The 15146-nt window shown below is 47.1% G+C and overlaps 1 protein-coding gene across 2 annotated transcripts in view; it reads left to right on the top strand.

Annotated features, from left to right (window-relative positions):
- The window catches only part of LOC142399314 (activated CDC42 kinase 1-like), a 60812-nt gene that overhangs the window by 17754 nt on the left and 27912 nt on the right, over positions 1 to 15146 (top strand). The window contains exon 1 of one of the 2 annotated variants that reach the window (XM_075483913.1): positions 3043 to 4442. The exons of the other annotated variant lie outside the window; for it this stretch is intronic. Within the exon in view, the coding sequence (XP_075340028.1) occupies positions 4362 to 4442 (81 nt within the window). The 5' untranslated portion in view covers positions 3043 to 4361. Of the gene's footprint in view, positions 1 to 3042; positions 4443 to 15146 lie in introns of those variants that run through there. 2 annotated transcript variants of the gene reach the window in all.

Genomic DNA, 15146 nt, shown 5'->3' with positions numbered 1-15146 from the left:
AAAAAAGTTTGTTTCTACCATTTTCGGTCCTTTAGTAATAGACAGTAGAACATAGGTTGGTTTCACCAAAAACAGCTGTTTGACCAAAAAAATTGAGAAAACAAGCTTTTTTTTTTTTGTGCAAAGTGGCACTGCTGCCACCTTGCGGGTAATTTTGCCAGTATATTCTCTGTTTAGTGTTTACAAGCCTAAGATTTAGTGACAAACTCCGCTAGATTGTTCCCCAGCCCGCTCCGTTAAAAAACGCAATTGACGTCTATAGATGTCAATGGCACCGAAAGAGTTAATGGGCAGCTTTTTAGTCCCAATTTCTGACGTGTTTGTCCATCTAACAAACGAAAGGGATTTGACTGTATTAATACACACTTGCATTCTACCATTTTTTTTTTCAAAAAATAATTTTACTTTGGAGCATGTACAGAGCCCCATTTGAGTGATGTTGAATGTATACATGCAGGAGGGATTTGAATTCCAACTACACTATCTGGATCTGGTTTTGAGAAGCTACATTTTGTATGATTTCAGTCAGGATAATATGTTTACACTCATTTTAAAAGTCCAATTTCGGTGAAACTAACTTTTTTTTTCTTCTGGTGTCATGTGAACATGTTTAATGAAAAGAAAAATCAGTCAGAAGAGCCCAACAGGTGTCAATTACTGACACTCCTAAAATTTCCATGGTTGCTGTCCTGTGTGTATATAATAGCCTCATCTGCTGTGAGGGACTTGGGACCTAGAGCTGAAGCACAGCAGAGAGGGACGGACCTGCAAGTTGTGTTTGCTGTTGTATTTTCAAACTAAGTTATGGTTTGATAAACATGTCGAACTGAGTGTGTACAGTAGTAAACCTAAAAAATTGAATACAGTTGTTGTGGTTAATGACCTTTCTGGGCAGGAAATATGGCCCCAACAAGAGGAGTTGTCAGTGGAGACTATGAAAAGAGTTAAATAAGTTCTCCAAGAAGGTAATTTAACTCAGAGTGAAGCTAAATATTGTTGTGTATTCTCACTCAGCTGTGTCTAAAATGGCACACACAAATGAGAAAGCTGTAACAACACGGAGGCCGACCAAGGAAGATTTTCGAAGACTCTGGTGAGAAAAAGCAAAGCAATATGCTTTGAAAATTGACAATGAACAACAAAAGAAATGAACGAAAGAAAACAAGGTTACAGCAGCCTGAAGAGAAGCAGCCACGGACTGTAGATGAGTGGATGGGAGTGATATTCTGTGATGAATCATGAACCTGCATTGGACGAGTAAATGATGCTGAGAATGTCGTTTGGTGCATGGTATGAGGATGTTGTCAGCTAAAGGACCGTGGATGATAAATGCCCAGGTGGACTTGAGCGTTTAAACTTTTCTTCGGGAAAAACATTCCAACTCAATGGCTCCATCCTGTAAAGCTGATCCTTCAGCTGCTATACAAGAAAGATGGAACCTTAATGATGATGAGGAATGCTGATTTATCACAAAACTCTGAACACAAACTGCTCAGAAGCAGGTAAGAGAGCTCCTGGCCGATACCTTTCATTTTCGAGGAGCACAAATATGCATGGCTCAGCTCTAAATATTCGAGGCAAGGCCCATCAAACGTGGCTGAGACACGACAGAGCCTTAGCTTTGGTGCTCCGCTGACACCTGCTTTGTTCACTTCCTCTGCAGAAATCAGCCCCAAAGATGAGGAGGAGGGTTTCTGTGACTCATACATCCTGAGTTTGGAGGCTGCATTTAAAAAAAAAGAAAAAGAAAAAAAGAAGCGGCATGATTTATGGATGGAGTCACGTTTATGTTCTAAGAATGCACCTACAAGCGTCCCAGACCACCTCTGAATGTGACCACCCCGTTGATCCATTCTGAGTGAGTCTACACCTGTTTTTCAGGCTTGTGATCGGATCGCTCAGGATGCCTGTTGGCAGCAGGTCTGAACAGGCTCTGAGACACCAAGCCTTCATTCTGTGATTTTATTATTTTCAATTAATATTTTCAGTGAAATAATGGGTACGGCAGCATATCCTGACGGAATGAAGCCCTGATGAAACTGATTCTGCCTGCCCGTCCTTCTGGATTCTAACAAAGTGTACATGGAAACATGAATGGACAGTTGTGAAGCGGAAAAATGAGATTGTAGAATTTGTTATTAGGCAAATGCCTAATCCTGGATCCATGTGACCAAAACGATAAATGATTTGGGGTTCGAGTGTGCACTGTTGTCCACATTGATGTGCGCATCTGGGTTTTTCCTTCTTTAGAAATACTTATTTGTCCTCATGTAGGTGGGCATGTGTGTGCTTGGTGGTGCACTCTGTTTAGCTGTGAGAGGACCGCAGAGCAGAGGCGAGCCGGAGGAATATGGCAGCGAAGCACGAGGCTTGTTCAGCGGACTGCAAAGAACTGGCCTCAGGACATCCACGAGGCTGATGGACTCGAGGAGGAAGAAAAAAGGAGATGAGGAGCAAGAGGCAGGAATAAGATGAGAGGAGAGAAAACAAACGAGGACAAGTGTTTTGGACAGAAAGGAAGAATAAAGAAGGACGTGGGCTGAGAGCAGAATTAATTTATATCGAGTAAAGATTTGCTCAGTGGCGTGTAATGGTGCTAGTCACACCAAAACTTTGTCAAAGACCAGGAGGCAGTGACACACACGCGCACACGCGCACACACACACACACACACACACACACACACATTGTTCTTTTATACTATTTTCCCTTCTCTCCAGATGTCCACTCAGCAAGGATCCAGATGGCCTGGATTCCCTCCCTGTAGTGAAGAGGTGTTTTTTTTTTTTTTTTTTTTTTTTTTTTTGATGCACATAAACACACACAAACACACACAAAGCAGCATGGCCATGTTTTTCTCCCTCTCAGAGGGAAGATTAACTCTCTTCATTAGGACTCCCCCGCCTCTCGCTCTTGGGTCTCCCCCTCCCTTCCCTGTCGGCCTGCCTCGCTGCCATTGGCTGCCTTCGTCAGGCCCGCAGCTGACTGGGTCGCTGTGACCACAGGACTCCTGAGCAGGGAGTAGGTGGGATTGGCTGATGTTGCCACGGTAATGTAGTAAAGGAGGCGACCACTCACCAAACCATTGAGCTGTGGCTGAAATGGGGGTGAAAAAAAAAAAACAAGTGGACGGGTGCAGAAAGCGGTTTAAAGGCTGAGGGAATGAAAGGAGGAGAGGAGGGCAAAACAATACCAGCAACAGCGAGGGATTAAGCATTGACCGAGCAATCAGGGAGCACATTTAGGACAAAGCTGTGTCAAAAAATCCCCTCCCCAGACTTTAGTCGTCATCTTCAGAGCTCAGCTGCCAGTCCGACTGGAAAGCAGCTCAAAATCTGCAGGAAAGGACAGAAACACACAAAGGAGGAATACTTTTTTCTACAGATACAAGGTGCAAAAATAAAAACCATCGCCTGGAAGAGACTTTGCTCCTGTGATATTTGTCCCCTGCCGATGCGCGAGAGGAGAGAAGCTTACCGGAGTGATGCCTGTGGCGTAGAATTCTAATAAGAGGGAGAGGAGCTCGGCTGGAAGTGAGGAGCATGCGTCGGCACGGAGGCAGAATGAACGGCAGTCGGATGGAGACGGTAGAGATGAGCAACGCAGAACCTGAGAGAGATTGAGGGTAGAGGTTGACGAGGCGATAGACACCGTCTGATTTTTCACCCGCTGTGCCACACCTCGGCTGCATCAGCCCAACGACCCCATCAGACAGCAGCAGCTCCGGGGAGCCACCGAAGGAATTTCCTTGTGCAGGGGTCAGATTTGGAATAATCACTTTGCCACTGCAGATGCTTCTCAAAGACTAAAGCTATTGATCTGTGAAAAGGGAACACTTTGGATTGTCTTCTATGTTCTTCTGGAGAGGAACACCCGCCTGCTCACAACAATAAGAACTGAGACTATGTTCATTTTGCATCGAGCATTATTGCGTGCAGCTCGCCACGAAAATTCGTTTCTAGGGTCTGTTTCCACAGTGAGAAGCAGCGGCGTTCCCACAGCCTGGTCAGCCGGTGAAGGCGGCCCTGACCAGTCTCTTGTTAATGAGGAACTCATTGTGTGGCTGTTTTCAACAAATGCTGACTCAACACAAATGAAGACAATGAAGGTGGTATGACTGGACGCGATGAAGCATAAAACAACATAGCTGAGTTATTAGACACAAAGTGTCAAGCCATCTGAAATAATCCTGCACATTCTGAACTGTACTCGTCTTTAACGACAGCATGTACCTTGAGGCACGCTGACTGGCTGGCTGGCTGAGTGCGTGGGTTGCTTGCTGACTGGAGAGCAGTTGCTATTTGAGGTCTTTGAGGACACGTAGCCCTGGGCCGGTACCGGCCAGGTACTGCAGCCCCACGATGGGGGAGACGGCAGAGTACCAGAGACTGCAGGACACGTCCGAGTCCGACTTCCAGCACCTGCCCAGCGATGACGAAGAGGTAGACCTTTCATACAGCAGCAGTGTTCCCACAGGTTCACCGTTTCTGGCCAAGAAATAGTTAATGGCGGTTAGGTTATCGTTGGTTGCAGCTGTGGTTTCATGAGGTCGATGCATTTATCAGTACAGACATGAATTTGAAATGAGCTGTCATTGTCTTTGCAGATATGCATCTAGTGTAGCAGCTGTGTTGGCAAAGTGAGGCCTTTGTGAATGTGTTCGCCTGCAGGTTTCAGTTTGTGTGTGCTGTGTCACATCTGGTTTGTTATTTTAATCTTTGGGTTTTATTGATCTATTTTTTTGCTGATGTGAATATTTGTGGGTTAGCAGTAGAGCCGTGTGCTGCACTGATTTTCTAAATTCTACACCATTTCCATTACTGCTTCTGCAGTCCCAGTGCAAACCTCTGGTGTAAATCATCTAATAAAGATGCTGCTATTCACTGCAACAAAATGCAGCAGCGATGAAGAAAGACACCAGAGAGTCTTCTGACATCCTAACATATTAGCATAAAGCCACAGTTTGAAATGATTAAATCACACATGAGTAACAGCAACAAATAAATAAGAGGAAAACTATTTACAACATCTAATATTTTACCTACTGTCAATGAAATCAACATGAGAAAAGAGAACATCTCAAAGCCCGTAACACCCTCCAGTGTAGAAGGTGGCGGGAATATACCTGTTAGCCGTTCACCAACTGCAATTGAAAGAGAAGAAGAAAGCATGTAACACATAACTGAACAGGTGGAAACAACCCCCTAACTTTAGTTCCGTCCTTCCTCTCGCTGACAGACTCGCCACCGCCTCGTGTAAAGTTCTAGCTTTCAGTTTTCCTCTCAGCTTCATTTATATCCAACTCTGCGGTTAAAGCTAGCTAAATAGCTGCGGTCACTGCGGAAGCTGCTTGTTCATTTTTTCGGACCCCCTCCGCCCCCGCCGCAGCATTAAAACCGCCTGCTCCTGCAAGATTAGCTTCAGGTTCTGTGGGTCCCAACGCCGGCCTCCAGCTGGCAGCACCTGACCTTGTGGTGACCAAGTCTATATCACAGAAGGTTTGGATAATCGAACCGACTAACACCTGTGATTGTGTTTTTTTTTTTTTTTTTTTTCCCCTTCTGCTGAGAATTAGATCTTTCTGAGTGCTCAGTCATGTTTTCGTTTGTTTGTCAGCAACACTCCATTCAGTCTTCCTCCCCCACAGCCAAAGCCAGCCCCGTGTGTGCTGAGCTGTTGAATGCAGAACCAGGAGGTGTTGCAGAATGAGCTTGGTGACAGGCAAAGTATGACATTTTATACCCTCCCACATCTTCCGCAAAGCCCCCGCGCCATTTCATAATCGCAGTGACATGCCGACTGGTCTTTTGGTTTGGATGAAGCAAGCTATTCCGTTACAGTCCAAACCATCGAGCGATTGTGAAGCCTCTCTGATACGGTTTCCTTTTTGCTTTGCTGGTTTTCACGTTGGATGGAGGGTCCGTTGGCCTGCAGCATGAATACATGTGGTTTTACAAAGCTTGGTCTGAGACTGCTTAGAAACGGTGCCACCAGAAACCGTTCACACACTGAGGAGCACCCCGGAGAGAGTTCTATAAAAGATTTTTTTTTTTTTGTGCGCGTAAATAATTTTTTGTTGTTTCTTTTTTTTTTTTTTTTAAACTGGCCGTTATATAAATGGGTTTTTTAAAACTCCAAAATATCAAACAGTACGGTAATAAACTAAAATGGAGTTCCCTTAGAAACAGTTCAGTCACATAAAGGTGGAAGCTGACTTCACCTGGAACCCAAATTTAAGACGTATTTCATCACATTTCACTGCTCACACTATCACTTCCCACCCTGCGGTGTCCTCTCCAACCCTGCGGGAACGAGCCACCACAGAAAAAGAGATCAATAAGTAGATGTGTGTCCGTTTTAAAAGTGGTGAATGAAAGGATCTGTGGGCCACTTGAGCAGAGTTAGACCGCGTACACTGCAGCTGTCCTGGTAGCTGGGGGGCTGAATCTGATCAGTCTCTTTTGCCAGCTCCGGCTTGGCGCTGAATACAGTGGTGCGCCAGTCTTTACACACACCACAGAGATTGTGTGAAACAGAGAGAAAGTTAGGATTCAGTGAGGCACAAACAAAGAAGATGGCAAGCTGTAGGAATGAGTAAATGTTCTCAGTTTATGCCAGTTTACAACACTGCGCTGGATTGTTGGTTCACATCGATCATAATGCTTTAACTGTCACTTTTCACTGCCACCCTCCTCACCCCTCTTAGCCGGCTTTAGGGGATCAAGGCAAGGACTGCTCTCAGTGGGTGCATGTTCAGGGTGGGGGTCTCTTCAGGAGGTTGTTTTGGTGTTAGGGCGTTATGCATATCAGGCCAGGCTTCCAAAACAACCTTTGTTGCCAAAAGGCTGCACACATGTTGTCGTCTTGGCCTGGAAGCAGCCTGTTTGTGTGCGGAGCTCTCTTCATTCCCACAGTGGGTTCCTCTCCATGCGAACGCCTACCTCGCCGTCACTCCTCTCTCCTCACTCCTCTGAGTGGTGAGGTGCTGTGGACGGTGGAGGGATTTAAGGAGGACGGAGAAGCCAGGCTTTGGCAGATGGTTACTATCTGTGAGATCAGGAGTGACGCATCTCTGTCTGTGCATGCAGGCGTCTGTCAGAGGCATCCTCTGTGTGTGTGTGTGTGTGTGTGTGTGTGTGTGTGTGTGTGTGTGTGTGTGTGTGTGTGTGTGCGTGCGTGTGCGTGTGTGATTATTTTGTTTGCACAGCTATAAGAGGGATTAATATTGCTCGCTGCACTACTCATTTGCTCTGCACTGACGTTTTTTTGGCATCCAGCACCAAACCGCTTATTTTATGTTTAATGTTTTTAACTTGTATTAGAAATCCACTTGTGGCTTCTAAGATGGCTTAATTCCCCACATTATGGGTCAGTGTGAATCCCTCTGATGGGAGCTCATGTCTTTGCACGTCTCTGACTCTGTCTCTGAGCATCATGTTACAGAATCAGGCTCGATGCGTTTGTATGTGGGGCAGTATTTAGACCTCGAACAAATCTGATTAGCCATCAATTATTTGATGTCAGTTAGGATGATGCAATCTATGCGGTCAGGCATTTAACTCCGGCAGCCTTTCTTGTAGCGGTTGTACAGCGGGTGAGTCATACTGCTTTGTGAGAGAGCGCGAGAGAAAGTGAAAGAGAGGAAGGCTCGATGGAGGCAGCTGGACGGGCCTGCAGCGGCTGCTTCACTGTTAATGCTCGAGGTAGTAAATCAGGTACAGGCTTCATGACGGCTCGACCCTTGGCCTCTTGTACTCTTGTATCTTGGTTTGAATATCCCATGTAGCTTTGATCCTAAATAAAAGATTTGGCTCCTGAACTCTTTATTTCAGCTCGCTGGCAAAGCAGAGACTTCTCATAGATCAACCCATAAAACGAAAGTTACGTATGTAACTACGGTTCTATGAATCCTGGATGACCACAGCCAACGGGTGGGGAGTGGCAACATTCACTCGATAGAACCTGGAGAAGGTACTCGGAGACGCCCATGACGCTGCCTCACATATGTCTTCCAGGGGAACACCCCGTAGGGCTGCCCATGATGTCGAGACAGCTCTGGTGGAGTGGCAGCTCACCCCAGCTGGCTGGGGGTGCCCACTTCCCTTATATGCCTGGGTGATGGCGTCCACCACCCAGTGGGACAGTCGCTGTTTAGAGAGCGCACAGCCTCTCCGAGGGCCACCATAGCAGAGGAAGAGCTGGTCCGACTGCCTGATACCGGCAGTCGCGGCCACGTAGGCTCTCAGAGCCCGCACAGGGCACAGTAGGCGTAACCTCTCCTCCCCCTCCAGGGGGACAAATTGTGCCAGGTGGATAGGTCTGTTGAGGTTTGATGAAGACAGCACCTTCGGGAGAAAAGCGGAGTTTGGCCATAGGGAAACGCCTGAGCCATCCGAGTTCCACCTCATGCAGGAGTCGCTCACCGACAGAGCATGCAGCTCCCCGACGTAATTCGCTGATGCGATAGCGAGTAGAAAGGCGGTCTTAGCGGAGACCCACCTCAGCCCTGCCTGAGCAAGGGGTTCCAAGGGAGGCGAGCACAGGGCGCCGAGCACCAGGTGCAGATCTCATGGCGGGGTGCGCCGCACTCGTGGGGGGCGCAGCCGCCGCGCACCTTTCAGGAAAAGGGACCCCAACCTGTGGCTCCCCACCGTGCCGTTATCCACTCGAGCATGCCGAGAGGAAATGGCCGCCACATACACCCTCAGGGTAGCGGGGGACCGGCCGTCCTCCAGGAGTGACTGGAGGAACTCCAGAATCCTAGGGACAGGACAGTGCACAGGGTCCTCACCCCTGTCCAAGCACCATGTAGTGAACAGCCGCCACCTCTGTTCATAAAGCGCCCGGGTAGAAGGCGCCCTCGCGTTTAGGATGGTATGGCAGACCTCGCCAGAGCACTCAGTCAGCAGCGGGTCGGGCCCTGTAGTGGCCAGACCCACAGCTGCAGGCGGGACGGGTCGGGATGCCAGATCTGACCCTGCCACTGAGACAGGAGATTCCTCCTGTCGGGGAGGCGCCACGGGGAACCGCTGCAGAGCCTGTGCAACAGTGGAAACCACGTCCTCCCTGGCCAAAAGGGGGCTACCAACAGCAGCCTGTGGCCCTGCTGGAGGACCCTCTGTAGCGTAGGGACTATCAGAGGGATCGGCGGGAAAGCATAGAGGAGAACCTCTGGCCAGTCGTGGGCCAGAGCATCCTGTCCCAGGGGACTGCTCTCCTCTGTCAGGGAGAACCAGAGGGGGCAATGGGTCGACTCTTCTGAGGCAAAGAGGTCCACGTTTGCTCTGCCGAAGGTGGTCCAGATATTGAGCACCACCTCCGGATGGAGCTGCCACTCCCCCGGCGGAGGCTTACAACGGGAGAGCAAGTCCGCCGTCTGGTTGCGTTCCCCGGGCAAATACATTGCCCTTAGGCTGGCTAAGCGTGGTACAGCAGGAGGACCCGGGATGCCTGCAGCAGCAGTGCAGACCTGGTGCCACCTTGGTGGTTTATGTGGGAGACGGCCGAAACATTGTCCGACCGCACGAGTACATGTCGGCCCCTCAAGAAAGGGAGGAAAACCTGCAACGCCCTGTGCACAGCCCGTAGCTCTAGTGCGTTTATGTGCTGTGAGTGGTCAAGGTGGAAAGAACCCACGGGTCCCTGGTGGAAGCAGCCCAGTAGCTGAGCTGCTGCTGGGAAAAAAGGCCGACGGTCGGCCCCGTGGCCTCAGCGTCGGGCCCCCCGACCTCTAGAGGCTCCAAGGGCACGACGGGCAGTACGTGAGACCTGAGGTTGCCCATGGGGCAGTCGCTCAGGCGCCCGAAAGGACTGCGCCTGCCGCTGAGCAGGCTGTGGGCGTGAGTACTGGGGCCGAGGGAGGCCCCTGGCCCGTAAGTGGGTGCCGTGCTGCGGGGCAGCTGGACGGCCCCTAGGGTTGCCAGGCGGCGGCACGCTTCTGTGAAGCTCAGACAGCTGCTGTCGGGTCTTCCCAGCTTGGACCGTGCGCTCGAGGGCTTCCAGAGCCGCGGAACCAAACAGCTCCCCCGATTCCACCGGAACACTGTGGAGGGTTCTTCTGCAGGCCTCCGAGAGAGGGGACTGTGTCAACCAAACCTGGCGGCGAGCCTGAACGAGAGTTGCCATTATATATATTTATATATATATACATACATACATACATACATAGACACACACATATACTCACGTGCGGCGCACAGCACCGGGAGAAGGAGCGAGCACGCTGCCTGGACCGGCGCTTGTAACAGCTGGCAGTACGCTTCATCAGCCGAGGAAATAAAAAAGGTTACAGACCTCTCGGCAGTTCGTTGCGGTCTCTGAAGGTTCGAGCAGCTCGCAGCCTCGACGGGACATTGCGAGACCACCAGCAGCGAACGATGAAGGAAGAAAAGGTTTTGGAATTCGTCTCATATGCAGACGCGGTAATACCTTGCGCAGCGAGAAGATGAAAGGGACTGACCTGCTGATGTTGCCGGAAGATATAGGCTCTCCGGGCTCAGCAGGGGGTCACGAGTGACGTTGTTGGTATAAACACTCGACCTGCGCATGCGCGAGATGTATCATTCAGTGCTTGAAAGCACCGCCTCTGGCAGTCAGTAAGGATGAAATAGAACTGCGAAACTTGAATTAATAGGGACTACATCAGGTTGAAACAAAGTGAAACATATCGCTGATAATGATCACCAAGGACAGAAGGCCACCTGTTAACTAACTAAAATCAGGATGACAAAAGAAGGCTTTAACAGTTTCCTGACAGCTATGATCAAAATCTACTGACAAAAGATAATAATTAAGAAAAAAAAAAGATATTGATTAAATATTTTTGGAGACAACACAACCTCTGTGATTGTCATTCCAGCTAAACTGGCTCTATTTAGACAGAATAAAAGATTCATCTGTGCTAACAGATGAAAGTATGACACACTGTTCAGCATGAGTGACTTTACAGTGATCTGCTCCCACCTAGTGACGTTCCATCAGAACTACATGCTGATTTACTGACTGACTTACTGTAATCGTATGGCTCTAATCTCCTCATTCAGGAGGCAGCTGACGGGCAATGTGACACATTCTTTCCACTCATTTAAATCTACCAATCATCAGTTGAACTCTGATATTTAATTTTCAACTTGCACCGCGCAGCAGACGCAGCACTGCCACTCACGTGGCGTCTTGTTTCACCTAACAGCCTCCAAGCACTCACATTTGCTCCTTTTCATCTTGCTTTCTGTCCCTGACCATGATGTGTTTAAATTAATTTAAAATAGTCACATTATCCAGCTTCATTGCCTTGGCTTTAGTAAACTTGAAGCAGACCGAGCCTTACACAAGCACAGAATTCTTCAGCTTCTCTGCAGGATTTTTTTTAATTTTCTTTAAGGCCCTGATTGGGTTTCACGGCAAATTCCAACTTTAAATTCACTCCTGCTTTAGGTAAATTATCACTTTCAAGCTTTTTTTTTTTTTTTTTTTTTCTCCTGCTACTGATTTTTAAGGAATGTGGCCTATTCTTTTCCATCTGTGAGTTACATAACTCTTTCAAAGCAAACTTATCTACGTAATTTTCGTAGCAACAAGACCACTTTATATCAAAGTCCACTGGCCAAAAAAATATTTCATTAAATTCCATCTCATAAACTTTACCAGCCCGTCATCATCGTGCGGACAACTTAAAAGCCTATTTCAAGTAGGCTTCAAAAATCAACGCTGATTCAGTATGTACAGGTTTAAACAGAAAACAAAACTTTACTGGAAAACTGGGCAATAAAAGTCTAATTTAACCACTCTGTGAATCAGAAGGTCGGTTTCCAAGACAGAAACTACTTTTATCAACAAACGTTGGTATTTCAGAGCTTTGGTGAACGTGGGGATAGGTAGGCACTTTTGGTATTTGGGTGGTAATCAAGTCAAAAACTCGCCTGTGGGCTCAATAAACCTCGAGCTTCACTGTTGGTTCATTACCAGTGCTGACGAGTTAAAACTCTTTCTAATTGGTGTTTACCAGTTGTGCTGTGTTTTGTTTAATCAGTCACTCACACTTACATCACTTGGACCAGTCACAAAGCGGTTACATCACAGATGGTTCCCTTCATGCTCTGAGGGTGAAACTGAAAAACTACAGTCACGCAGATGCAAACCACCTTTACTGCCCGTCTTTCCACATCCTTTTTGTCTCCACGTAGCCAACGGGACACGGTGGTGCGTCTCTGTGAGAAGTAGCATTTATATGTGCACACGTACCGGCAGGTGGCCAGTCTAAAGAAACTCACTCACAATAGCAGTCATCAGCATCCCGCTGTACATATTTACATATTTATATATTCATGTTAACATTTAACATGAATTTTCAGATATATCATGAGTCTTTTCCCCATCTCGTCTTCCCTGTAAACTGTTAAAGAGACAAATGTGTTGTTTACTGCTCAGCCAAACACGAACGATCAAAACAGTCATCGAGTAAATACAATTCGATCTCCTGATCACAGGAAAAGGAGTCGTTCTCTCTGCTTTCAGATGCTGCAGGTGTGTCTGCACATCATCCTCATTAACAGATCTCAGCTTCAACACACTGCACATATTTAATATCTTACTCACCTTCCAGCTGTGGAGGAAGTTATCGTCTTACTTTCTCTTCAGCCATCTTCAATAAAAGCTTGGGAAAGTATCAGGTGAATAAAGAAGTGGGTGTTTGAAGTGACGCTGAACTCTCTGACTGCAGCTCCACACAAAATGAATCCACCCGGTTATAGCTGAAGCTTTGGTTCTCCGGGCAGGTTTGCTGTGATGCTGCGTCTCAGCTCAGACGGCCCGAGTTCTGCAAATCCTGGCATCCAGGAAAAAAACCAAGGGGCCAGCTCTTAGCTAGTCTGAGGCCAATGCAGGCTGATTCATAATGCTCGAGTGATGGGGATGGGGCTGGCTTTCGCTTGCATTACACAATCCACCTGCATAATGGAACTGTGATTTTTAGACCCTAGCCATCCTGAACAGAAAACCGGAGAAAATCACTCAGGAGCAGCTGTTGTCTAACACAGTGGTTCTCAAATGGGGGTACGTGTACCCCTCGGGGTACTTGGAGGCACTCCAGGGGGGACTTGAGATTTTGAAAAATATATTAAAAAAATAGCATAAATTCAAAAATCATTATTAATATCAATTAATATAAGTTCATGTATGTTTAGGTATGTTTACAAACACAGCGGCCAGCGGGCCAGGTACCCAAACGGCGGCGTTCTACTAGCTACTAGAGCGCGCAACGTAACAGTGACGCGACTGATAACCATGAATCGCTTCATTTGCCTTTTACATGATAGACGAAATAAATCACTGTCGCCTTGACAATACAAACAATAGAGTCCTGGTTAAAGCGCGACTGCGGTGCTGCTGAGAACACAGATGGACAGGTGACAAAGAAGGTAAAAACACAGGCTCCCCCAAAATTCCGACAGTATTCGGAAGAATGCGCCCTAACGGGATTCACGTCCACCAGCTCCAATCTACGTTGGCCGACACGTGCAAACGCGCTGAAAACGGCGAAACAAATCCAGCAGTAAAACGCTGCAAGAGAAAAATGCGGCAATCACAAAAACGACCGGAGCACACACGCTGCAAACCCCAAAACACATGCAAGAGAGAAACGCTGCAAACTTCAAAACACATGCAAGAGAGAAACGCTGCAAACTTCAAAACACATGCAAGAGAGAAACGCTGCAAACATCAAAACACATGCAAGAGAGAAACACTGCAAACATCAAAACACATGCAAGAGAGAAACGCTGCAAACATCAAACCACATGCAAGAGAGAAACGCGCTGCAAACATCAAAACACATGCAAGAGAGAAATGCGCTGCAAACATCAAAACACATGCGAGAGAAATGCGCTGCAAACATCAGAACACATGCAAGAGAGAAATGCTGCAAACATCAAAACGCATGCAAGAGAGAAACGCTGCAAATCCCAAAACACATGCAAGAGAGAAATGCGCTGCAAACTTCAAGATACATGCAAGAGGAAATGCGCTGCAAACTTCAAAACACATGCAAGAGAGAAATGCGCTGCCATCTTCAAGATATATGCAAGAGAGAAATGCTGCAAACATCAAAACACATGCAAGAGAGAAATGCGCTGCAATCTTCAAGATACATGCAAGAGAGAAACGCTGCAAACATCAAAATACATGCAAGAGAAAAATGCGCTGCAAACTTCAAGATACATGCAAGAGGAAATGCGCTGCAAACTTCAAAACACATGCCAGAGAGAAATGCGCTGCCATCTTCAAGATATATGCAAGAGAGAAATGCTGCAAACATCAAAACACATGCGAGAGAAATGCGCTGCAAACATCAGAACACATGCAAGAGAGAAATGCTGCAAACATCAACGCATGCAAGAGAGAAGCGCTGCAAATCCCAAAACACATGCAAGAGAGAAACGCTGCAAACATCAAAACACATGCAAGAGAGAAATGCTGCAAACATCAAAACGCATGCAAGAGAGAAGCGCTGCAAATCCCAAAACACATGCAAGAGAGAAACGCTGCAAACATCAAAACACATGCAAGAGAGAAATGCGCTGCAAACATCAAAACACATGCAAGAGAGAAACGCTGCAAACCCCAAAACACATGCAAGAGAGAAATACGCTGCAATCTTCAAGATACATGCAAGAGAGAAATGCGCTGCAAAATTCAAAACACATGCAAGAGAGAAATGCGCTGCAAACTTCAAAACACATGCAAGAGAGAAATGCGCTGCAAATTTCAAAACACATGCAAGAGAGAAATGCGCTGCAATCTTCAAGATACATGCAAAAGAGAAACGCTGCAAACATCAAAATACATGCAAGAGAGAAATGCGCTGCAAACATCAAAATACATGCAAAAGAGAAACGCTGCAAACATCAAAACACATGCAAGAGAGAAATGCGCTGCAATCTTCAAGATACATGCAAGAGAGAAACGCTGCAAACATCAAAATACATGCAAGAGAAAAATGCGCTGCAAACTTCAAGATACATGCAAGAGGAAATGCGCTGCAAACTTCAAGATACATGCAAGAGAGAAATGCGGCAAACATCAAAACACATGCGAGAGAAATGCGCTGCAAACATCAAAACGCATGCAAGAGAGAAGCGCTGCAAATCCCA

Source organism: Odontesthes bonariensis, chromosome 14, assembly GCF_027942865.1.
Source record: "Odontesthes bonariensis isolate fOdoBon6 chromosome 14, fOdoBon6.hap1, whole genome shotgun sequence".
Classification (NCBI taxonomy): domain Eukaryota; kingdom Metazoa; phylum Chordata; class Actinopteri; order Atheriniformes; family Atherinopsidae; genus Odontesthes; species Odontesthes bonariensis.
Note: the sequence above shows the minus strand (reverse complement) of the source record. Positions and strands in the feature narration are given on the sequence as shown.